Source organism: Macrotis lagotis, chromosome 4 (genome assembly GCF_037893015.1).
Source record: "Macrotis lagotis isolate mMagLag1 chromosome 4, bilby.v1.9.chrom.fasta, whole genome shotgun sequence".
NCBI lineage: Eukaryota > Metazoa > Chordata > Mammalia > Peramelemorphia > Peramelidae > Macrotis > Macrotis lagotis.
In genome coordinates, this window is record NC_133661.1 from 102,524,988 (window position 1) to 102,550,665 (window position 25,678).

The 25,678-nt window shown below is 35.2% G+C and overlaps 1 protein-coding gene across 1 annotated transcript in view; it reads left to right on the forward strand.

Annotated features, from left to right (window-relative positions):
- The window catches only part of LOC141522703 (glycerol-3-phosphate acyltransferase 1, mitochondrial), a gene marked incomplete at its 5' end in the record, with an annotated part of 28,752 nt that extends 7,364 nt beyond the window's left edge, over positions 1-21,388 (forward strand). The window contains 11 exons of the mRNA XM_074236204.1: positions 2,484-2,597; positions 3,798-3,883; positions 4,710-4,828; positions 7,164-7,234; positions 7,915-8,179; positions 8,967-9,109; positions 10,307-10,384; positions 11,621-11,761; positions 13,125-13,314; positions 14,302-14,360; positions 17,773-21,388. Coding sequence (XP_074092305.1) covers positions 2,484-2,597; positions 3,798-3,883; positions 4,710-4,828; positions 7,164-7,234; positions 7,915-8,179; positions 8,967-9,109; positions 10,307-10,384; positions 11,621-11,761; positions 13,125-13,314; positions 14,302-14,360; positions 17,773-17,820 — 1,314 coding nt within the window. The remainder of the gene's footprint in view (positions 1-2,483; positions 2,598-3,797; positions 3,884-4,709; positions 4,829-7,163; positions 7,235-7,914; positions 8,180-8,966; positions 9,110-10,306; positions 10,385-11,620; positions 11,762-13,124; positions 13,315-14,301; positions 14,361-17,772) is intronic.
- Between the last annotated feature and the right edge of the window lie 4,290 nt (positions 21,389-25,678).

Sequence of the window (25,678 nt, forward strand, 5' to 3'; positions counted from 1 at the left end):
GAGCTTAATGAAAAAAAGTGCAAAAGAAGGTGGCTTAGCCCTACCCGATCTAAAATTATATTATAAAGCATCAGACATCAAAACTGCTTGGTATTGGCTAAGAAATAGAGTGGTGGACCAGTGGAATAGACTAGGTGTAAAAGCAGGAGATGATTATAGTAATCTGCTGTTTGATAAACCCAAAGAGTCTGGCCATTGGGATAAAAACTCCCTCTTTGATAAAAATTGCTGGGAAAATTGGAAGTTAGTATGGAAGAAACTTAGATTAAACCAACACCTCACACCCTTTACCAAGATAAGATCCAAATGGTTACAGGACATAGACATAAAAAACAATACTATAAGCAAATTAGAAGATCAAGGACTAGTCTACCTGTCAGATCTATGGAAAGGGGAACAGTTTATGACTAAGGAAGAGTTGGAGAACATCACCAAAAACCAATTAGATGATTTTGATTACATTAAATTAAAAAGCTTTTGCACAGATAAAACCAATGTAACCAAGATCAAAAGAAATGTAGTAAATTGGGAAACAATCTTTACAACTAATGATTCTGACAAAGGACTCATTTCTAAAATATACAGAGAACTGAGTCATATTTTTAAAACAAAAAGCCATTCCCCAATTGACAAATGGTCAAAGGATATGCAAAGGCAATTTACAGATGAGGAGATCAAAGTAATCCATAGCCATATGAAAAAATGCTCTAAATCATTAATTATTAGAGAAATGCAAATTAAAGCTTCTCTGAGGTACCACCTCACACCTCTCAGATTGGCCAGTATGACCAGGAAGGATAATGATCATTGTTGGAAGGGATGTGGGAAATCTGGGACACTATTACACTGTTGGTGGAGCTGTGAACTCATCCAACCCTTCGGGAGAGCTATTTGGAACTATGCCCAAAGGGCAACAAAAATGTGTATACCCTTTGACCCAGCAATACCACTACTGGGTCTATACCCTGAAGAGATGAGGAAAAAGGGTAAAAACATTTCTTGTACAAAAATATTTATAGCAGCCCTGTTTGTGGTGGCAAAGAATTGGAAATCCAGTAAATGTCCTTCATTTGGGGAATGGCTTAGCAAACTGTGGTATATATGTATGTCATGGAACACTATTGTTCTATTAGAAACCAGGAGGGATGGGATTTCAGGGAAACCTGGAGGGATTTGCATGAACTGATGCTGAGTGAGATGAGCAGAACCAGAAAAACACTGTGCACCCTAACAGCAACATGGGAGTGATGTTCAACCTTGAAGGACTTGCTCATTCCATCAGTGCAACAATCAGGAACAATTTTGGGCTGTCTGCAAAGGAGAGTACCATCTGTATCCAGATAAGGAGCTGTGGAGTTTGAACAAAGTGCAAGGACTATTCCCTTTAATTTAGAAAAAATACAGATAGCTTATTGTCTGATCTTGTTATCTCTTAGACTTCTTGTCTCTTCTTTAAGGATATGATTTCTCTCTCATCACACCCAATTTGGATCAAGGTACAACATGGAAACAAAGTAAAGACTGACAGAGTACTTTCTGTGGGGGGAGGGGGGAGGGAAGCAAGATGGGGGGAAAATATAAAACTCAATATCTTTCATAAAAATAAATTTAAATTAAAAAAAATCGGTTGTTTTTGCAATGTTGCTATTGTATAAATTGTTCTCCTGATTCTACTCATTTACCTTTACTTCATTTCATACAAATCTTCCCTTTCAGGTTTTGGAAATTCTCCATTTATTATTTCTTGTAGTATAATAGACTTTTGTTACATTCATAGACCTTAATTTATTAAACCATGTCTCAATTGATGAACACCCTGTTGGTCTTCCACTATGAAAAACTTGTAATTATTTCTATGGCTAGAACCTTAATCAAAAGGTATGCACGATTTAGTAACTTTTGGAGGCATATTGCTTTCAATATGCATACAGTTCCAAATTGCTTTTCAGAATAACTAGATTAGATGAATACATCTACTATGGCTGTTTTCTGAAGCTTCTCCAACTTTTGTCATTTAGCTTTTTTTGTGCATTTTGCTTGTCTGATAGTTGTGAGGTAGTATCCTCTCAGAGTTGATTTAAATTTTAATTTATCTAATAATTTGGAAAATTTTTTTCCTGTGACTATCAATGACTTGAATTTTTTTCTCAAAAATAATTTTCAACATTTATCAATAGGGGAATGAGTCTTAGGCTCTCTTTCTTGTTTGTCTTTCTTGAAACTAAGACATTTGTCAGAATAACTTGCTCTGAAGATTTTTTTCCCAGTTCATTTAAAATTTTCTTTCTGGTTTTTGTGGCATTGGATTTGTTTATGCAAATTCTTAATATTCTGTGATTGAACTTATCCATTATATCTTCTACACTTCCAACTGTCATATACAAAACTGCTACTTTGGTCACACAAGAAATTGGTTTTAAGTGTTTTTTCATTTTGGCCCAATTTCTCTTTTTTCTTGTACATCATTTTTGATTACTTGACAGGGTAAACCCAAGAAGAATGAAAGTTTGTGGAGTGTGGCAAGGGGAGTCTGTCGGATGTTGCGTAAAAACTTTGGCTGTGTCAGAGTGGACTTTGCACAGCCATTCTCCTTAAAGGTAAGTGATAAGCATCAAGATAGTGTACAAGGTGGAATGCTAGGCCTAGACTCAGGACATCCTGATTCCACTTACAGCTTTTCTACTTATCATATGATTTTGATCATCCTGGATCTCAGTGTCTTCATTGGTAAAATGAGGAGACTGGGTTAGAGGGCTCATCAGTTCTATTATGCTAAGATTGTAAATGGGAATGAGAGACAAGCAGTGTTTATGGGAAGGGAACCCAAGAGGGAGGGAGCCCTTCATCATGACCACTTTTCTTTCATATAACAATATGTTAACACACCATGCCTGGTAATAATCCATCTTTATTATTTCAGTATTCATTTTGTTAAGATGATCCAAAACTATCTCCTTTTTCTTTAGTTGCTTTCCCAAATTTTTTACAAGACATTACAAGATAGTTTCTGCCTTTGATTATGTGCTAATTCTCTTCAGTCTTATGTTATTATATATGTTACATATGTAATACTAAGTTTATTGGTGAAATTGTTATCCTGGCTATCATGATTAATACTGTACACCTTTACTAAGTAATAAAAGAAATTTGAAGTTCAAATTCTCTGTGGGTGATATGACAAGTGGGAAAAAATGGGTTAACTGAAAATTTCCAACCATTTTTATGTGAAAATGTCTTAGACACTTGAGGATGTGAAGTTACTATGAAAAGTCCATGAGTCCAAATTTACATAATGCATTGTCATTTTATATTTTCTTAATAGGTGGAAACATTGAATGAATATTACAATGAATATTATATGAGGTTCCATGAAATTTTTAATCATTCAAAGGGGTTTTTATAGTCAAAAGACTGAAACCATTTAGCACTGCAAGATGTTAATTTGCATTTAGTTTTATATTTAATTTAAATTTGTTCTTTTTATATTTCTTTGAAATACTAGGTAGAGGTATTTTTTTAATTAAATTTTTTTTTCATTTTAAGGCAGTGGGGTTAAGAGTGACTTGCCTAATGTCACACAGCTAGGCATTTATTATTATTACGTGTCTAAGGCTCAGGTTTTCCTGACTCCAGGGCTGGTGCTCGATCCATTGTGCCACATAGCTGCCCCTAGATTGGTGTATATGTGTAGTCATGGTTTTTTGAAAAACTGTATTATTCTTAACTAATAACTTGTTTTCTAAATACAAAAATCAGATACTGAAATGAGAGTGAATTATCATGGTGCAATTTTACAGGAATACTTAGAGAGTCAAAGTCAGAAACCTATGCCTGCCCCAGTTTCCTTGGAGCAAGCTTTGTTACCAGCTATACTTCCATCAAGGTAAAGTTTTCAGAATATTTGGTTTATTGTTAACTTAAAGAAATAAAAATAACTTAGAACAATTGTGCATGTTTTTTCATTGTCTTCTTTCCCATGTGATTATTCTGATGGCCTCAGATAAAGACTTTTAATCTCATTATCATCTTGCTGTGAATGTTTTATTATTTCTAGAATATGTTCTTGATCTAAGAGACCAGTTACCAACTATGAATTATCTGTAGATGAATATGTGAACTCTGTCTATTGTGGTTTAAATTAGATCTAGTAATAGATTTTGCATCTTTCAGTCTAATTCACTTAATAAAAGAACCTTGCTATTTTAATTTGCAGAGTTTTTCATCAGAACATTTGAATAAGAACTTGCTTTAGGGCAACTTCAGAGTTGTTGAACTCTAAAGTGCATTTTAATAAGATTTGTCTTAGTGTGCTTCAGATGTCTGACACATAGTGATAGTTCAGATAGATATTACGTTTCTTGGGTGTAATATTGAAATTCATTATTTATTAATGCAGAAAAGCATCTTGTTTTTAGAGTGGAGAAATTAATCCATAGAGATTGATGACTTAACATGCCTCATAACTTAACAGTGTTCTTGCTTATTTTCTTGCTTTAACAGTGTAAGACATTAACTTTTTAGTTTGCTTGTAAGAAGATGAGAATTGAATAAGCTATCATTAATGGTCACTTTATCAGCTGTTACTTTTAAGTAACAAGAGGAGTTTATGTCATGACTGATATAAAAACAAAAAACTTAAAACTATTTTTTTTAAAGTTGGACTTATTAAATATTCATTTTAAAATTTAAATGAATTTTTTTTTCTTCAGACCTAATGATGCTGCTGCTGATGAAAATAGAGAAGCTACAGTTAATGAATCCAGAAATATAAATGATGAACTCTTCAGGAGGAAGTTAATAGCAAATCTTGCTGAGCATATTATGTTTAGTAAGTGAAATATCAAAGTATTTAAACTGAATTGTTTTTTATTTTATTTTAAAATTAATTGATTTGATTTAAATTAATTTATTAATTGATTTAAAATTAATTGATTTCATTTGATTTACTGAGGTCATGTGTTTCTATATGTGTTTTGGGTCCTAACTTTTTTTTAATGAGTTAATCATATTCATGTCCTGGCTGTAAATCTGAATTATACGTATAGATTATCATAAACATTTATTAAGGTAGATTTCCTTTAGATTTCCAACTAACTATGTCATGAACTTTATCTAGTTTGATTAAATTTAATGACTGAATCTCTTATGTGAGTTACAGTATGTGTTAAAAATGTAATATTTCTCTTTTCATCTCAGTTTTTCTTGAAAACATTCAACTTGGAGTAAAGTTAAATGAGATGAACTATGGGAGCTTAGTTCTATGAACTATTTCTCTTATCTGAAGGCTTTATTTGACTCTTGGAGCATTTAGGTCTACTTGACATTAAAGATTTTGTTATGGGGAAACATGCTTAAGATGATCACAGGGTTTTGTGCAAATATTTTTTGTAATCAGGTTCCAGAAAATTATGAGACACTTAAACATACAGGAGGAAAAAACTCCTCTTTCTCTTTTTTCCACGAATATCACCAACTGGCTGATCAAGTATTGTTCCAATGGATTATTATAACTCAGGGGCCTGATACTGATTGATGTAATTGCCTTGAAGGAGATTGTATTTCCACTTCATTCTGTTTATTTGACACAGGAAGACAAATTACCTAGAAGTCAAAATGATACAAATTTGAACTGCACTCTGAGCTCAGAAGAACAACAGAAGACATTATTAAGCCCTCATTTTCTACTTTAGCATATCAAAAGTAATTGAGGGATTGTAGTTGGGATGACATGGACAAAGTCTCCTGGGTCATGGGCTTCCCTAAATGTAGCAAAATACTTCAGTGAGATTACAGCTTTGACTATATTCATATTCAAAAGGAGAGTGATATATGTATGTAGGAAAGCTCTACTCTTCCATTAGTTGGATGACCTATGTGTTCTAGTAACTCAGTTTTCCCTTGTGTGGGTGTAAAGTCTGATCTTTCCTCTATTTTTTCCAAAAATTGTGTTTTTACTTCTTTTGAGGGAGTCTTTAAATTAATATGCATAAAGAAAATGAGGTTAAGTTGGAACTTGAGAATTTAAAAATGGAATTCTTCATGAGGTTGCTTCTGCAACTTTAATCATCACTAATAATAAAATATAACTATGCTCTGGGAAAGAATGGAAAGGATTTGTTGTTTTAAAAGAAATTTGCAAGTAAATATATGTTCAGAAAACAATCTGAAAAGTTGGTTACTGGAAATGTTAAAAACTTCTGGTCTATTGTTTAGCATAAAGACTGGTAATTTGACCCACTTGACATCTTCTTAAACACCTTCTGATATTGTCCATTCTCTCATGTTCCTTTACTTGTTTGATTTATAATTAGTGTTTTTGTATATTATTCTAAATGTTCTTTTGTGGACTACAATAATATGCTGATTGATGTGACTAGAGCACCAGCCCTGAGTTCAAATTTGACCTTAGATACTTGACACTTACTAGCTGTATAACCTTAGTTAAGTCACTTAAAACTGAGCTTGCATCTTGGACCAACTCCAGTCATCCTCATTCATATCGGGCCACTGGACCCAGATGACTGGAGGAGAGAGTGAGACTGGTGGCTTTCCACAGCCCTTTCTCACTCTAATCATGGCATCACCTCCCTGAAGTCATGGTATTCTTCAAGAGTGAAGGACAAACATCACAATGAGCTGAGAAAAATTTAAACAGCAGGGTGTACCTGGGGAAGACATGGAAGTATAAATGAAGTAGATGGAATCTTGGGCAAGTTAAACCCCCTTCCTCTTTTGATAATTTTGGAAGGACAGTATGGTGTACACATAGCATATCAGTGCTACTTTTATGATAAATTTACCAATGGCTTGTTTCTCAATCTTAAATATTTTTTATTTAAGTCACAGATCTTTTCTAAGTTAAGAGGTCTCTGGTGGCTCAGGGGACACAGCACTGGACCTGTAGTTAGGAAGAATTGAATTCAAATCCAGTTTCAGATACTTCCTAGTTATATAATCCTGGACAAGCTACTTAAAACCTCTAATTTCCTGACAAAGGGATCCACTGGAGAAGGAAACGGCAAGCACTTCATTATTTTTGCCAAGAAAACCCCATGAACAGTTATAGAGCATGGGTTCAGGAAGAGTTTGACACAACTGAACTACAAATATTTTCTAAGTTAATGGTCAAAAGCTTTAAGCCTTTTTCCCCCCCTTCTTTCTAGCTGCTAATAAATCATGTGCTGTTATGTCAACACATATAGTGGCCTGTTTACTACTCTATAGACACCGGCAGGTAAGACTGTGATTTTTTTTTTTAAAAGGTACATTTTACAATATTTGTGAGTTTTGTCACCAATTAATATATTTAATTGACCATTGTCTATGTATTCAATCCTGTGTTAGGGCCTGTAAAATGCAAAAGATAAGAATTAGATAAGTTCTGGATCCTCAAGAAGTTCATTCTTGTTGGAGAAATACTTACTGTGCCTGTGGAACAGAATATAAAATCAGCTGCTTTTTTGTATAATAGATGCTTAGTATTGAAGAAGTTATATAGAATTCATTATTAATATTCATAATTAGAAAGCTACTTGAATTTGCATTTTCTAGTTCCCAAAGTGAGGAAAACACCATCCCAAAATGAGAGTTTTAAAGAAGTTTTCCCCACTTCTTCCCCTTTCACAAGGGGGAAGTATTTTTAACCTGGATTCTGATGACTTGTAAATAGCCATTGGGTCTTCTATCTGTGGCCATATGGGTGATTTGCAGTTTTTCTTTTTTGCCTGCTTTGTGATCTAGCTCCATGGAAATTTGCTGTTTTTTTTAAAGTCATCCATGTATCCTAATGGTGAGGAATGATTGCTCTTTACATAGGAATGACATGACCAAAAAATTCCATTTTTAAATATTTTTGATATGTTGACTTTGCCAGAAAATTAACTTAATCATGATGATTTTTTTCTGTTCCTGTAGGGAATTGATCTTTCTACATTGGTAGAAGATTTTTTCATTATGAAAGAGGAAGTGCTGGCTCGGGATTTTGACTTAGGGTTCTCAGGAAATTCAGAAGATGTAGTCATGCATGCAATACAACTTCTGGGAAACTGTGTAACCATTACCAATACTAGTCGGAATGATGAATTCTTCATTACTCCAAGCACAACTATTCCTTCTGTTTTTGAACTTAATTTCTACAGCAATGGGGTGCTACATGTCTTCATCATGGAGGCCATTATGGGTTTGTAGATCCATGGCACATATTAACTAAGACTAAATTTTAAGTGTCAGAATAGAGCTTCATGGTTTTTAAAAACCAAACAACATAAATTGTAGTAGAATTGGTCTGAAAAAATCAGAAAAGACAAAGTCATAGAATGTTTTAGTAATTCACTTAGTAATGATTTATTCAACACCTACTGTGGACATAGTTCCTTGTGTTTATTGATTGAAATAGTAAAGGAAAGAGGAAACCTGCTCTCCCACAGCTTCCACTTTTGTTATGAGGACAAAAACCAGATGTATAGATACAAAACATTTAAATATCGGTATAAGGCAGATTATGATGAAATAATTACATATGTAACCCAGATAATGTGTAAAAAAAAAGTTTAGGGAAGGGGAAGCTCATAGAATCAGAGTTGGAGGGGTCCCTGAGGCTGTGCAGGCTAGGTTATTATAGATCGAAGTGTTTGGGGAGAAGAGGGGAACTGAGCTGACAAAGACCAGGCAAGATGTGCCTAGGCATATCCATATTTCTGTGGAGACCATTTTCTTTACTAGCTATTTTAAATCAAATCTTTCCATGTAATACAGGGCTCTTGGCAATAATATTAAGTTCTATAATGCTTATTCCTTTTTAGAGACCATTTTCTTAAGTAACATTAGTTTGCAGTTACTGAACTCTTAATTTGGACACTTAAAACAATTGACCAGTTTTGTTATATTAGGTTGAAAGTTAATCTTTTTCTTAGTTTCTCTTAAAAAGTTCAAGCTCCTGTTTCTCATTTTTGTTTTTGTTTGTTTAGCTTGCAGCCTTTATGCTATCCTGAATAAAAGGTGCTCTGGGGTTACGGGGGGTGTATCACCCCACATGATTAGCCAGGAACAGCTTGTCCGTAAGGCTGCTGGCTTATGTTATCTGCTTTCTAATGAAGGCACCATATCACTAGTAAGTGAACATTTAATCATGGCATCTGATTTTCTTTTCTTGAAAATGTTTTTGAAAAGGTTATTGCAGTCTTTTTCTTAAAACCTTTTCTTCTATGCTATTGCTTCTTATTTCCATCTTGACACCTAAACAAAATTCATTGTAATTTACAGTCACTTTACACAATTGTGGAAATAATAGATATATCAATTGAGGCCTTGAAATATTTTCACTCTTGTAAAAAAATCCTATTCCAATGTCTTTTTGTGGCATGGTGGTGGCTATGTTCTTGAGGGCTATGCCATCGATATGCTTGTGTATGTTCTTCTGTGACCTTAGTATGTTGGTAACGAATGTTTTACATTGATCAGTTACACTGATAACTAATGATAATACCATAAATTAGAGCTGAAACTGTTCATAGAGATAGTCGAGTTGTGTTCTCTCATTTTACAAATGAGGAAACTAAAAGACCAGAATAATAAAATTAACCTTTTACATTTTGATGTAAAATTGTTTCATATTGTAATGATTATCTCATTTTATCAGTGTGGTACCAGGTTTCCTATTAAATGAGTATCTGCTGAGTTTTTTATTTTGGTAGTTTGTAATGAGAAAAGTATATGTACTTAAGAGGGTGACTATGATATAGTGATCCACTGGAGACTATGGAGCAGTTTAGACTTTATTTTATCCTCTTGTCTTTTTTTAATATAAGATGTAATAAGATTCTCATTGGAGAATTTCTTGATTATTGGTACCTTATTTTCTGTGTGTAATTTGAGGTTGTCAGCAAGGGAAAGAAGGTGGAGTGTTACATTCTAGGATGGAGTTGTCTGTCTTTTCCCTTAGAGAAGTTTATGAGTATTTCACTTCTCCAACTATAAGTGGTATTTTTTTAGGGGAGGATCTTTCTTAAAAAGAAGAAAATGGTATATTCATTTATTCTAAGCAGTTCTTTAACCTGATCTATTTGTTTGGGAGAAAATCAATTTCATAAGGATCCCGGTTATACTTGGTGCTAACCTGAAGAGTTAAAAAACTTTTTGAACTTACATTTATTTAAACAGGAAAAGGTGATTCTGAAAAAAAATATTTTGCCAGGAAGTTAGAATTTGTGTGGTGGCAAATAAAAATAATATAATGTTTGTTAGCTACCTGATGAAACACTGAGAAAAATATGCAGAATGTTCAATTCCAAAATACTTTTCTTTTCAGCCTTGCCAGACTTTTTACCAAATTTGTCATGAAACTGTAGGAAGATTTATACAGTATGGCATTCTTGTAGTAGCTGAGGTAAGATTTATATCTATTTTGGGATCTGGCTCCTCTCTACCATTTATTTTCTACTTATCTCCTTATCAGCATCACTCTATAGAGGGAAAATCGTAGCCTAGAATAATTCTAAATTGTTATTACTAGTTTCTGCTGTTAATACTAATTGTTTTATAAGACTGGACTCCTAGTGCTCAAGTCTCAACCAAGGATGTGATTGTCAAAAGGGACCTGATTTATGTCTAAAGAAAGGTCCACTGGCCAGTCATCAATGCCAAGGGAAACAAACCCTTAATGAGTTTAAATGCCATGAATGTGTCATAACAATGGCAGCCCATCTAATATGCAGTATTATTGACAATAGTGAAGAGTGGGGGGAGAGAGGGGAGAATGGAACTCAATGTGCAAGTCAGACATCTACATATTAACATCGAATAAAACTCATGTAAGGACATCCAGAGAGAGAGGGGTCCATTCATGTGGTTAATTTAAGTGGTAAGGCTTGGTTCCTGGGAACAGCATACTCAGGGGAGGGGCAGTTTGCTTCTGAGGCGAAGTGAACTATTCTAGTGCCTGAGGGGAACTGTACTCCAAAGGATCCTTCTGAGAGTGGGAGACTTTAACCTTGATTTTGTTTGCTACCTAGATCTAGGTGATTTGCATGTCAATGTTCAGGGAACATAGGGAATTTTTCATAGGTGTAGGGGAAAAAGACATACTGGGAATTGGCAAGTAGCATTTTTGGATACCTAGCTATCTATAGTAATGACTTCCATGCATAGATTCTGTAAAGTACGGTCTTCCTAATGGGTGTTTTACAAGACTTGTGCATAGGAAGTGTAATCAGTTGTTTCATTAAGTGACCTCCCTGGCTTGTATATTGTAGGTACTTTATAAATGTTTGTATACTTAGTGACTGATTCCTTTTGGTTTCAATTGTAGTTCTTGGTAGAATTGATAGTGATATTATAATGAGTGTAGGCAAACAGTTTGGGGGGGGGGCAAAGAGTTGGTTTGTATGTTATTTTACTTACTTTGGTTAGAGTTTCAAAGAAATTTTAGATAGTAGCTAGGAAGCTGCTTCAGAGCCAGAGAGACATAGAGAGATTTGTAGCCTGAATCAGAGGAGGGTCCATAAGGAACCAACCAACATGTAGGCTATCTCATTGGAACCCAAATATTACATCTTTCTCTTTTTTTCTATATTGTATTTCTGTGCTTTATTAGTGATCTCTGTTTGACCACTTCTTAATTTAGCAGGATGATCAAGAAGACATTAGCCCTGGTCTCACAGAACAGCCCTGGGAAAAGAAACTTCCTGAACCTTTGTCTTGGAGAAGTGATGAAGAAGATGAGGATAGTGATTTTGGTGAAGAGCAGAGAGATTGCTACCTAAAGGTATTTTTTTTGTAAAATTTTGAAGTCTGTGGAAGTGTGATGTTGGTGCAATTAAAAATAATGACTTTACTGATGTAAAGGAAATAAGGATTAGAAAAATTGGGAAGATTAGTATGTGTGTAAAATCTTTTTGTTGATAGAGGATTTGTGGGTGGATATGAGTTTGTGTGAGAGAGAAAGATCTCTATGCAATACACAAGCATAACATCAGTTGACTAGTATGGTTTAGTTTATAGTAGTTTTTATCAACTTAGTATAAATGTGCCAAATATGAAATATAAGCTGTGTGTGTGTGTGTGTGTTTGATACTATTTAAACATTTTTTTCTCCTATCATGTAAATTTTTGCCTTCATTTTTACAAGATTTTGAATTTCAAATTTTTTTCCCCTCCCTTCTGAAAATGATAGGTAGAAAATGATATCATTTATACATGTGCTATCATATAAAACATTTCCATATTAGTGTGTGATTTTCACCTAGTTTAAGTACTAAAGTTTTCCCATATTCTCCAAGCATAAATGATTCTTTTGTGAATTGTCATTGTACTTTCTACTTTTTGTTTATTTGTGTTCAGAGAGATTATAAACTCTTTGAAGACCAAAGACAAGATCATAGTCCTCTTATTTCCTCTCAGCCTCTAGGACATTGCCCTGCACAGACCTAGTGCTCAAAAAAACAGAGTTGCAACAAATTTAATTTTTTTCATTAAACAATTCTTTGTTGTTGTTGTTTTAGATTTTTCAAGGCAATGGGGTTAAGTGGCTTGCCCAAGGCCACATGGCTAGGTAATTATTAAGTGTCTGAGGTCAAATTTGAACCCAGGTACTCCTGACTTCAAGGCTGGTGCTCTATCCACTGCGCCACCTAGCCAGCCTCATCATTAAACAATTCTTAAAGCACTTGCTACATAATTGCACTCTGCCTTGCACTGGTTCTATGATAAGAAAAGTTCTCCAAGGAGTTTTGTGTTGAATTCAAACTTTTCCTTATATTACAATCCTTATTGCTTGTGAAAGTCACTGATTCCACATCTCTTCTGCTTAATGAACCCCAGCAGGTGTGGCCCCAGGGGCCAGGCTTAGGCACCATATTGGATAGTCTGTATTGGTACTCTGGATACTTGACTCAAAGATATTGTTATTTCTAGTTATTAATTCTTAGGGTGTCCTGTTTTAAAGCTGATGATTTCTAGTAAGTATGTGTACAAAAATAGCTTGCCTTTTTTAAAGTGATAATGTGGCTTGTCCTTCCTAGATTTAGTCAGTTTTTGAATGACTATCTTAAGTAGTCATCCAAAGTATATTCCTCTGAGATTGTTTATATTTTGTTTTTAATGATAATTCTTCCTGTTATATTTTCTAGGTGAGCCAGTCCAAAGAACACCAGCAATTCCTCACTTTCTTGCAAAGGCTTCTTGGGCCTTTGTTAGAGGCCTATAGCTCAGCTGCCATCTTCATTCATAACTTCAATGGCCCTGTCTCAGAACCAGAGTATCTGCAGAAGTTACACAAGTATTTAATAACTAGAACAGAAAGGAATGTTGCTGTATATGGTACGTCAACTCATTTTTTTGAGGGGGTGAAATTGGTGGTAGGAAGAGGGAAAGTGACTTTTATACATAGATTTGTGAATGTGATTTTTAGACTCTTGGAGCTAGAGATGGACCTTAGAGACATCTACCCCAACACACACATTTAATAGATGGGAAATTTGAAGCCCAGAGATAGAGAATGAATTGGTCAAGAAAAGTGACAGTAAAGGGAGTAGGGTGAGGGGTGGTAATGATTGAGCCTTCATTTTCATCCAAACTGACTTGGAGAGGAAATAACACACACTCAATTGGATGCAGAAATCTGTCTTGCCCTAGAGGAAAAAGGAGAGAAAAGGGTTGGGGGGGCGGGGGGAGGGGGGTGGTGCATGTGCTAGAAGAAGGGAAGATCGTGGGAGAGGGTAGTCAGATACAACACACTTTTGAGGAGGGACAAGGTGAAAGGAAAGAATAGATTAAATGAGAGTGGGGAGGAACAGAATGGAGAGAAATACAGCTAGCAATAGCAACTGTGGGAAAAAATACTAAAGCACTTTCTTTGATGGACTTATGATAAAGAATGCAACCTATCCCAGAGACAGAGCCAGTGGTATCTGAACCCAGACTGAAGTACACTTTTTTTCCCCCTCTCACTTTATTTTTCTCAAGGTTTCTCTATCTTTGCGGGGAGAGGCGGGGATTATGTTTACCTTTACAACAAGACTATTGTAGTATTGTGAAAATAAGTAAATGTATAAAATGTAAAGAAAAACAAATAAAGACTGTATCCTCAATACCTCACCCAGTGAATGGCACATAGTAGGTGCTTAATAAATATTTATTATTAGAAAAAAAGAAAAATGACAACATTATCAGAGGTAGTTATAGAGCTCTTATTATTCCCAAGCTAGGGCTCTTTCCCTTCCACCATGCTGACTTTGTGCTGATACTGGATGGTGATACCATGTTCTCCTCTTAACCTCAGTGTCTTCATTTCCCTTCCTCACACAGCTGAGAGTGCTACATATTGTCTTGTGAAGAATGCAGTGAAAATCTTTAAGGATATTGGGGTAAGTATTCCATTTCTGCAGAAGTTTGCTTTCAGTTTTATTCCATATGTATTTAGCTGTAACTATAACTTAAGCTGCCCCTGCAGACCTTGGGAATGGGGGATGGGGATGGTATATACATATGCTTTTTCAAGGTGACAAAGATATTTGTGGATGGTGGTGGGTAAAGATTATTTTATAGAATATTTTTTGGCCCATAAGCTTGTCTATTTCAAATAGTTATGACATCTTTGTAAATAACAAGTCCATGTATCTTTAGCACCACACAAAAAAATTGGCTATTAGCAATTATTTTTAGTTTTTACATTTACTTACTTTCTTTTTTTTTTTTTTGCAAGGCAAATGGGGTTAAGTGGCTTGCCCAAGGCCACACAACTAGGTAATTATTAAGTGTCTGAGACTGGATTTGAACCCAGGTACTCCTGACTCCAGGGCCAGTGCTTTATCCACTGCGCCACCTAGCCGCCCCTACATTTACTTTCAAAATAGGACTGTGGCTTTTTTTTTTTTATTAAGGATGCATTACTATTTGTCCTTACCCTAGACTTGCTGCCATTCAGTGTTCTGTGTTAAATCAGTGAGGTGGAAGGGGTGGCAGGACTGACTGATGGGAGGGATTTTTGAATCTACTACATTTTTTAAATTAAAATTTTATTTTTTTTCCTATTGTAGTAGTTTTTCATATTCATCCATTTGTATTTCATTCCTCCCTCTCCATGTTAGCAAGCAGTATGCATTTGTGTTTAACATATTTACATATTAGTTGTTTTACATATTTACACATTAACATGTACATTTGTGTTTATTAGTTTATATTTAGAAACAAATACACATTTATATTTAAATTATATTTAGTAAAAGATATTCATATTTATATTCATTTATTCATTTTACATTTTTCATATTAACATGTATATTTGTGTCTAACATATTTGCATATTAGTCATTTTATGTAAGAGGAATTAGAACTAAGGGGAAAGAAAGAAAACCATGAGATAAGAAGGAAAAACATGAGAGAAGTTTTAAAAAAATGAACATAACATGCATTCAGATTCCATGGTTTTTTCCCTGCTCTGGAATTCGAAGGTATTGTCCATATCATTTCTCTCAGGGTTGTCTTTGATCTCTGAACTGCTGAGAGGAGCTGCATCCATCATAGTTGAGCATCTCACAATATTGTTAATGTGTATAATGTTTTCTTGGTTCTGCTTTCTTCACTCAGCATCAGTTCATCTAATTCTTTCCATTTTTGCTCTAAAGTCCAACCTTTCATGACTTCTTACAGAACAATAATATTCCGTAACTTGTTCAGCATTCTCCAGTTGATGGCTCAATTTTCAATTCTTTGCTACTACAAAAATTTTGAACATGTGAGATTTTTCTCATTTTTTATGACTTCTTTTGAATATAGGCCTAGGATTGGAATTGCTAGGTCAAAGGATATGATCAGTTTTATTGCTCTTTGGGCATAGTTCTATATTGTGCTCCAGAATGGCTAGATTAGTTCACAACTCCACCATCAATGCATTAATGTCCCAATTTTTCCACATCCTCTCCAACACTGATCATTTTTTCTCTCTTTTTTTTTAATCTTAGTCAAGTGAGAAGTGGTACCTTATAGTTTTAATTTGATTTCTCTAATCAATAATGATTTGGAGAATTTTTTCATATGATTTTATATAGCTTTAATTTCTCCATCTGAAAATTGTCTGTTCATATCCTTTGACCATTTATCAATTGGGGAATGACTTATAATCTTATAAATTTATTCAGTTCTCTATATATTTTAGAAATTTTATGAGAAATACTTGCTGTGAAAATTGTTTCCCAGCCTTCTGTCTTCCTTCTAATCTTGGCAGCATTGGTTTTATTGGTGCAAAATCTTTTAAATTTAATATAGTCAAAATCATCCATTTTACAATTTGTAATATTTTCTTGTTTGTTCATAATTTTCTCCCTTTCCCATAAATCTGACAGATAAAATATTTCTTCATCTCTTAATTGGCCTATGGTATCTCCCTTTATATCTAAATTCTGTACCCATTTTGACTTTATTTTGGTATAGAGTATGAAATGGGTCTCTGCCTATATTTTTGCCACACTATTTTCCAGTTTTCCTAGCAGTTTTTATGGAATAGTGATTTCTTATCCCAGAAGCTAATGTCTTTGGGTTTGTCAAACAGTAGATTACTGAAGTTGTTATTTATAATTATTTATTTTGTATCTCTTCAAATCCACTAGTCCATTACTTTTATTTCTTAATCAGTACTAGGCAGTTTTGAAGACTTCTGCTTAATAGGACAGTTTTAGTTCTGGTACAACTAGGCCACCTTCCTTTGCATGTTTTTTCATCAATTCCTTTGATATTCTTGACCTTTTGTTGCTTCAGATGAATTTTGTTACTATTTTTTCTGGTTCTGTAAAGTAGTTTTTGCTAATTTGTCTGATTAAGTAGTATTGGAACTGAATAATTTAATTTGTATAGAATTGTCATCATTTTTATTATATTAGCTTGACTTAACTACGAACAATTGATACTTTTTCAATTGTTTAAATCTGACTGTGTGAAAAATATTTTGTAATTGTATTCATATAGTTTCTGGGTTTGTCTTGGGAGTTAGATTCACAAGTATTTTATGTCATCTAGTTACTTTAAATGTAATCTCTCTTTCTATCTCTTGTCCTTTGACTTTTTTGTTCTTCTATAAAAATGCTGATGATTTATGTGTTTTTATTTTATATCTTGCTACTTTGCTGAAGTTAATTGTTTCAAGTAGTTCTTAAGATGATTTTTTTTTTGGGTTCTCTAAGTATACCATCATAACTCTACAAAGAATTGCTTCCTCATTGCCAATTCTAATTCTTTCAATTTCTTTTTCTTCTCTTATAATGCAAACATGTCTAATAATACTACATTGAATAATAGCGGTGATGATCGAATCCTTATTTATCCTTGATTTTATTGGAAATGATCCTGGTTTATCCCTATTCTACTACAATTTTAGACCACTATTTTCAAGACTATGTTCTGAAGGTTATTTGCCCACGATTGAAAGTGTTCTCTGTTTAAATTTTCTTTGAATATTTTTTTGGCATCTCTAATTTGCCTATCATATTTTGCTTTGTATTATATTTTATACTTATACAAGTAAAATGGAAGCTCCTTGAAAACAAGGAATATGCCATTTTAAAACTTTGTATCCTCCTCATCTTACCATAATAGACAGCTAATAAATTCGCTTGAATTTAATCAAAATAATAGAGGGATATGTTCAAAGTAGGCATTCACATCTCCTTTATTTTTGGTTTCTTTGTGGGTGATGAAATGGCCAAGTCCCTAGGGTGGGTGGAAGGCCAGAGTGGAATAGAGATATAAAATAAAAAATAAACATGATTTTTTTTCTTTTCTTAGGTTTTCAAGGAGACAAAACAAAAAAAAGAATATCAATTTTGGAACTAAGCAACACTTTTCTACCTCAGTGTAACCGGCAGAAACTACTGGAATATATTTTAAGTTTTGTTGTACTATAGAAGAATGGCAGCACCTTTGTCTAAAGAGAAAAAATACAGATGGTAGGTGGGTGAGACCAGCAGTCTCCAGGATTTCACTAGCCCACCATTTGAGGTGCCATTATGTGATAGGACCTTATCTGACTGGATCCACTGGAAGACAAGTGCCTTCTTCTCTCCATGGATTTGTGATAATCCTAATTCTATGGTAATATAATAACCTACATTTAACACTTGAATTTAGCCTCAATTTGCAAATCAAAATCAGTAGACTTAAAAATGAAATCTTGGTAAATTATTTTGGATTTTATTCAATAACTACATTTTAAATAAGTACTTTTAAGGTCTAATTACTGTGACTTTTGCAAAAATGTAGTGATAAGCAAAAATCCCAAGCTTGATAAGCAACTTAATGCTTTCAGCAAATCCACCAGAATTTTAAAAAATATGTTAAAATCATTCAGTTCACCAACTTTTTTTTACTATCTTAAAAAAAAATAGACTCATGTAAATTTTCATATATGCACCTTTCACTCAAAAGCTCTTTAAAAATTGAATGGGCTAATGCACATTGTAGCCTGGGATCAATGTTGTTTTCTTTGGGGTCTGATATAGAAAATGTTTTAGAGCTGCATGAAATGAAAATAATAGCTTAGGTCAAGAAATTAAAATCACTATAAATACCATAGTAAGGAATAAGTCAAGTAGGCAGAGTTCAAAAGGAGCTGGCCAAATATCTTTCACTTTTGCAAAAAGTGCCATTGAGTTTTTATTGACCATAGTATACAACTGATCCTTCAGCTGGTGGTCAGGACCTCCTGTTCTCTTTTCCTCTCCACAAAGTTGTGTGTCTCTACTTCTTTGTGAAATATGAAGGAAATTGCCACCTTCTGGATTGTCCAGAAGGGATTTATTTCTGTAGCCTCTGGGTTGCTTCTTGGAAAACTCCTACCCAGCCACGAATTTAGCTTCCCTTCAGGTGAAGAGTTCTGAGCCTCCAGTGCTATGTGTGACTGGAGGGTTGCTGCATTGTGACTCCTTTGTGAAGTAATCGTGTTGGAGGCAACATTTAGCTTTGGGACAATATAGGGAAATTCCATGCCAAAACCTATCATGTTAAATTGTTATTGAGACCCCACAGTGGCAAATAATTATGAAAGGTTGTCTGTGAGTAATAGACTTGTGCTATTTTGTTAGCAGACAGCATAATTTTAAGTTAATTGCACTAATAATGATATTTCCTTAAAGATAATGTGACATTAAAATGTTTTATTGTGGCCTGCTGCTCATTATCTCTACGGTATTATGAAATTAAGATTTTTTCCCCCAAAGACTGTAGTGTATTGTCTTTAAATCTAATGTGAAATTACCAAGACTTGTTAATACTTACAGTTTTAAACATTATTTAATCATATCTCTTGAATGATCAGGGATTTTTGGATACATATTGATTACACAAAACATTTTCACTTCAAATGTACAGCAATGATGCTAGAATCTTGTGACCCTTCTAAGAGTCAAATTCCAAGTTAAATCACAACTTACTCTATAATAATGCTTTCTGGAAAATGAAGCAAATAGTTATTTTGATAGTAAACTAATTTGAAGTGTTTGCACTAATCTTCTAGTCCCCTTGTATTCCCAAACCACTGTTCTGGGGGCTGCTGATTGAAATTCATGTTTTAGCATTGTAGTTTATTAGCCAGCTAGCAAGGAATGAACACATGCATTTTAGATAGGGCACTTAGGGGATCTTCCTTTTTCTCTTTGTTTTGTTTTAATCTTGAATCAGCCTTTTTTTTTTTTAAATTCATTTTAGGGCATTTGGGAAATCCCAAATAAACTGCCTTTTTAAAAAATCCCCCAAATTTCAATTGAAGGCTTTTTCAGCTCTGTTGTAATTTGCTGGTAAGCTAATGTGGGAAGGTCCACTGCACAATCACTCCAGCAAGGATCTCCTTTGTACAATTGCTGCTTTGAGGAATGAATAATAACTTCTCTTTTTGTTTCCTATAGCTACATTTAGATCCCTCTCCTCCCACCTCTATGTCTTTTCTAGATTTCCAGTCAAATGCTTTTGAAAGTGAAGCGAATGATTTTATCACTCAACTAACACACTGTGAGCATAATTTTGCATGCTTTTTGTTATTAACAGGTGCTTTGAAAACTTTTTTTAAGGAAGAAAAATCTCAACCAAAGTTATAGTAATTCAGAGACTCTGATACCAGAGATAGTTTTAAAATAATGCATTATTTAATGCCTCAATTACTGGAATAAATTTAGTTCATTTAGCGAAACTGCAAAAGACAGATCTCCATCCCACTCAACTGTAGCCAAAGCATACTCTTTGTTAACAGATATTTTTTGCATAATATTTTCTTAAAGCTGGTGGCTTCCATTTAAGGCTAACAAACTAGGTGCTTGTAAATACTTTATTATGGTTTACTATACCGCACGTGCTTAAGACAATTCCAAGTGCATGTACTCTGGGGAAGACTGAATGAAGGATTCACCAAGTAATATCAAGCTTCATTCTTCTTAATGCTAATGTACTGTGTAATTCGGAATAGGAGAGACCGAATCACCCCCCCCCCCCCCATTCCCCCATTTAAAACTGACAGAATGAAATCTGTTGAATTTGAACAGAAGGGAATGCTATCTAAAATATAGATTACTGTGAATTTAGATTATGAGCAGTTTGGAAAATTTAATGTATATTTTAGACACTTAAAAATCAGTGATAAAAGATGAAATTATACTGAAGCAAAAGGTAACATGCATTTTATGTGATAATGGGTGTGTGTATATATATATATATATATATATATATATATATATATGCATGTATGAATCTGTGTACACACTCATTCATACACGTACACATTTATACTTCCCCTGGAGTTAGTAAGCACAAAAACTATTGTGTTATTGCTTTGCTAGGGTGAGAAACCTTCTTTTGGAGGGTTAGCCTCAAGGCTGGCTCACAACAAAGACCTCTATTGAAAGTATAGAGGTATTGCTCTAATGTGGGATAGTTATATTCATAATGAGGATCTAGGTGTCAATATTGGCATGACTGACTGCAGATTGATGTAAATAAGTAGTTTTAGACTTGAGATGGGATGGAACGTGTCCATAGATTTTTGTTGATTCTAGTTTAGAAAAATTAGAATGTAAAAATCATTTTGGTTCTTCTTAGGAGCTGGAGACTCAGTACCTTGCATTTTAGTTTAATAGAAACTAATGATAACATTTTGAAAGAGAAATTTTTGACCTTGTTCTAATATCTCGAACTCTGAAATGCCTTGATGGCAGTTTTTAAACTACTTGCCTATATCTGTATATAAAAACAACAAATTAATAATGTAAAAAAATATTGATGGAAAATGTAAAAAATAACTGTGAGTCTGTGAACTAAACCAGTTTGAAAATGTTAGCTAATTTCTATGCCTGTTCAATGTCATGTCACAAGCACAGAAATGTAGTTTTATTATAATAAATTACAAAATCATAATGTACTTCATGTCTTATACTTTGTTTTTGAGAAGTGGAGTTGGAAAGTTGATTACATAATTCCAATGGGGTAGGATGGGGAATAGAAACATATCACTAAGAATTATTTTCATATTCCCTTTAGTTTTATACAGATCATTAAATTGTTAACATTTTTTGATTGACCTCTGATCTTTTTGGTTCTGGGAACTCTTCAGTGTACAATTCCCTCCCACTAATGTGGCTTGGCAGTATTTCTTTGATTTATTGTCTCAGCACGTGGTGGCATTGAGAAGCTGTGACTTGCTGATAGCCAAATAATGGCTAGTAGTATGTGTCTTGCCTGAGAATCCCCTGAAGTGGAATATTCAAAACTTCCCCAACAAGGAGTCAAACATGATATTGAAGAAAGAGACCAGAGAACTTCAGATTGATGATATAAATAGTTTGCTTCAGATTGATGATATAAATAGTTTAATATAATCAAAGTGGGATAGTCATAGGGGCAGATTGAGGCAGTCCTGATGACCCTTTGGATCCCCATGAAGACCCCCCCCCCCCAAAACCCTTGTAATTATAGAAAACCAACAAAGGAAGGAGGTGCTGTGTGTGGATTGTCTGATATTTTGGAGCATTAGCCTCAGGTCCCAGACACTTGGGTTCCATGAGTGCTGTTTGGGCTAGAGTCCCATACTTAGAAGGATATAAGCTGGATATATACATTCATGCTTTGGTCATGCTTTGATAATGTGCTTTCCTTTTGTCCTACTTTAATCTTAGTTTACATTGTTCATGGCTTTCACTAATAAGACTTGCTTAGAAACCCACATTTTTCTTGGCTTTCACTGCTTAAGGAATCCATATTAAGGCTTTCATCAAGTGGGACCTCACAGAATGCATCAGAAATGACTTGAAACCAGCTTTTCCTGACTCCAAGACTGAATTTCTTTGGACTTTGCTCCATATCTGTATATCTTTTGTCCTGAAACAAATCCTACTTATATTTATAATTGCATGCATTCTATAGGTAATTTCACTGAAATTTTAGCTTTTTTGATTTGTATGCATTTCTTTATTTTTGTACAAGTGATCTTTTTTATACATTACTAATATATATATATATATATTTAGGTTTTTGCAAGGTAAATGGGGTTAAGGGGCTTGCCCAAGGCCACACAGCTAGGTAATTATTAAGTGTCTGAGGCCGGATTTGAACTCGGGTACTCCTGACTCCAGGGCCAGTGCTCTATCCACTGCACCACCTAACCACCCCTAAAGCATTCTTGTTTAAGAGTAAACATAATAAGGGTGGCTAGGTGGTGCAGTGGATAGAGCACTGGCCCTGGAGTCAGGAGTACCCGAGTTCAAATCCGGCCTCAGACACTTAATAATTACCTAGCTGTGTGGCCTTGGGCAAGCCCCTTAACCCCATTTACCTTGCAAAAAACCTAAAAAAAAAGTTAGCATAGTACCCCTCCCCCCAAAAAATATAGACCCTCATGAGAAATAAAGTCAAAGAAAGAGAAAAAAATGTGCTTCAGTCTGTGTTCTGACACCAGCTCTGTCTCGGGTGGATCACATTCTTTATGAATAAGTCTATCACAGAGCTACTTCATTATTTTTCCACTGTTGCTGTTGCTGATTGCACCTCCCTCCATTCATACCTCCCCACTACCATACACTATATTTTCTCTCTCCTTTCATTCTGTCCCTCTTCTAAAATGTGCTGTAGGGTAGCTGAGTGGCGCAGTGGACTGAACACTGGCCTTGAGGCCAAAAGGCCCTGACCCCACATACCACCCTGAGACCCAGCAACCACCCAGCCCCATGGTCCCAGACAGGCCACCCAATCCCAGCCCCTTGCAACAAGTAAAAAAGAAAATGTGTTATATCTGATCCCCCCCCCCCCCCCATGGTCCATCCTCTCCTCCATCACCCACATCCCCCCCTTCTCTCCTTTTTACTCTAGATGTCTGTACCCCATTGAGTGTATATACTGTTTCCTCTTCTAGCCACCTCTGATGAGTGAAGGTTCCCTCATTTCCCCTCGACTTCCCCCTTCTATATTATTGCAATAGCTCATTGTAATTAAAAAAAATCTTTTATATGAAATAGCCTATTCCACCTCTGCTTTCTCTTACTCCCAGTACATTTCCCTTTTAGTCATTGACTCCATTTTTACAATATATTATATCTTCAAATTCAGCTCTCTCCTGTGCATCTATATAAACTCCTTTTACCTGCTCTGTTAAATGAGAGGTTTCATATGAGTATTATCAGTATCATTTTCCTATGCAGGAATACATGTAGTTCATCATCATTAAGTCCCTCATATTTTATCCTTCTCCATTCTCTATACTTCACCTGATTCCTGTACTTGAAGGTCAAATTCTGTTCAGCTCTGATTATTTCAACAGGAACAATTGAAATTCCCCTGGGTCATTGAATGTCCATCTTTTCCCCTGGAAGAGGATGTTCAGTTTTGCTGGTAGTTGATTCTCAGTTGCATTCTTTTGCCTTCTGTAATATATTCCAAGCCCTACAAGCCCTTAATGTAGTTGCTGCTAAGTCATGTGTGATCGTCACTGCAGTTCCACAATATTTGAATTGTGTCCTTCTGGCTGCTTGCAATATTTTCTCTTTGACTTGGGAGTTCTGGAACTTGGCTATAATATTCCTGGGTGTTGTTTTTTTTGGATTTCTTTCTCAGGGAGGTTGGTGGATGCTCTCAATTTCTATTTTGCCCTCTGCTTCTAAGATATCTGGGCAATTTTCCTGTAAGGAATTCTTTAAAAATGAGGTCAAGGTTCTTTTCTAGATCATGTGTTTCAGGTATCCCAATAATTTTTAAATTATCTTTCCTGAATTTGTTTTCTAGATCAGTTGTTTTATTCAATGAGATGTTTCACATTTTCTTCTAATTTTTTATTCTTTTGGTGTTGAAGTATTGTGTCTTAACTTTTTGTAAAGTTATCAACTTTCTTTAACGCTACTTTACCTCTGAGGGATTTGTTTTCCTCAGAGAGCTTTCTTATTTCCTTTTGCATTTGGCCAATTCTGCTTTTTAAAGCATTCTTCTTTTTGAACTGTTTTATCCATTTGACCTATGCTGGTTTTTAATGTTATTTTCTTCAGCATTTTTTTATCTCCTTGACTAAACTGCTGACTTCTTTTTTATGTTTTTCCTGCATCTCTCTCATTTCTTTTCCCAATTTTTCTTCTATCTCCCTTATTGATTTTCAAAATCTATTTTGAGCTCTGTAAATAGCCTGAGCCCAATTTATGTTTTTCTTGGAGTCTTTAGATGCAGGAGCTTGTACTTCCTCATCTTCCAATTGAGTATTTTGAACCTTCTTGGGCTCATAGGCAATGTATTTCTCAATGGTGTTCCTCTTTTTTCTCTGTTTACTCATTTCTCTGGCCTGTGCCTGGTTTTGGCGTGCTTCCTGAGCTTTTGAGTATTATTGTGACAACCCCCCCACATAGGGATCTCAGTGTGTGAAGCTCTGACTGCCCTCTTGGTCTGAATGACCACAAGCGCACACCTCTGCCACGGGGATGAGGTGGGGGGCCCTGTTCTATGGGGGGCCTAGACTGTGATCAGCATCTGAATGTGGTCAGAGCCCCAGAATCCTGTTCCAGTTACAGAGGACAAACCTCAGAAGTCTCCCCTATGGTGGGCTGAGCGCTCAGGGCTCAGTTGCCTGGAGGCTCCTGCTTGCAGCCTCCAAACCTACTTCTGTTTCCTGGATCTGGGTTGCCAAGGCCACAGCCACTGTACTGACATGCTGACTGCCACAACTGCCCTGAGGGCCTGGGCTTTGTGTGCTCACTCTGGCAGAGGTCCCCCAGTTGATTGCTGTTCCTCTAAGTTGTGCCCTGTCCTCCCTAGGGTGTAGGTCAGGAAACTGCCCCAGCTGCGCTGCAGTTAGCCATGGCTCCCAGGTGCCCTGGGACTGTCCCTGCGCGGCTGTTTCTTCACACTGGTGGGCTCGTCACTCTAATCCCATGGAGCGGAGCCTTTCCACTATTTCCTAGGTTACCTTGGTCTGGAGAATTGCCTCACTGGATCTTTCTTGTGGGTTCTGTCTCAAAAATTTAGAGTCATAATTTTAAGATTTTTGAAATATTATGGAGAGAATACCCCTATGCATATCTTTTATTTGTGTAGCTACCATTTTCTTTCTTCTTGCCTTTGGCAGTGCAATGGGTTAAATGGGTTAAAGTATTAAATATCTGAGTTAAGATTTGAACTCAGGTCCTCCAGATTAGAGGGCTGTGGCTTTAACCCCTTTACCACATAGCTGCCCCCATTG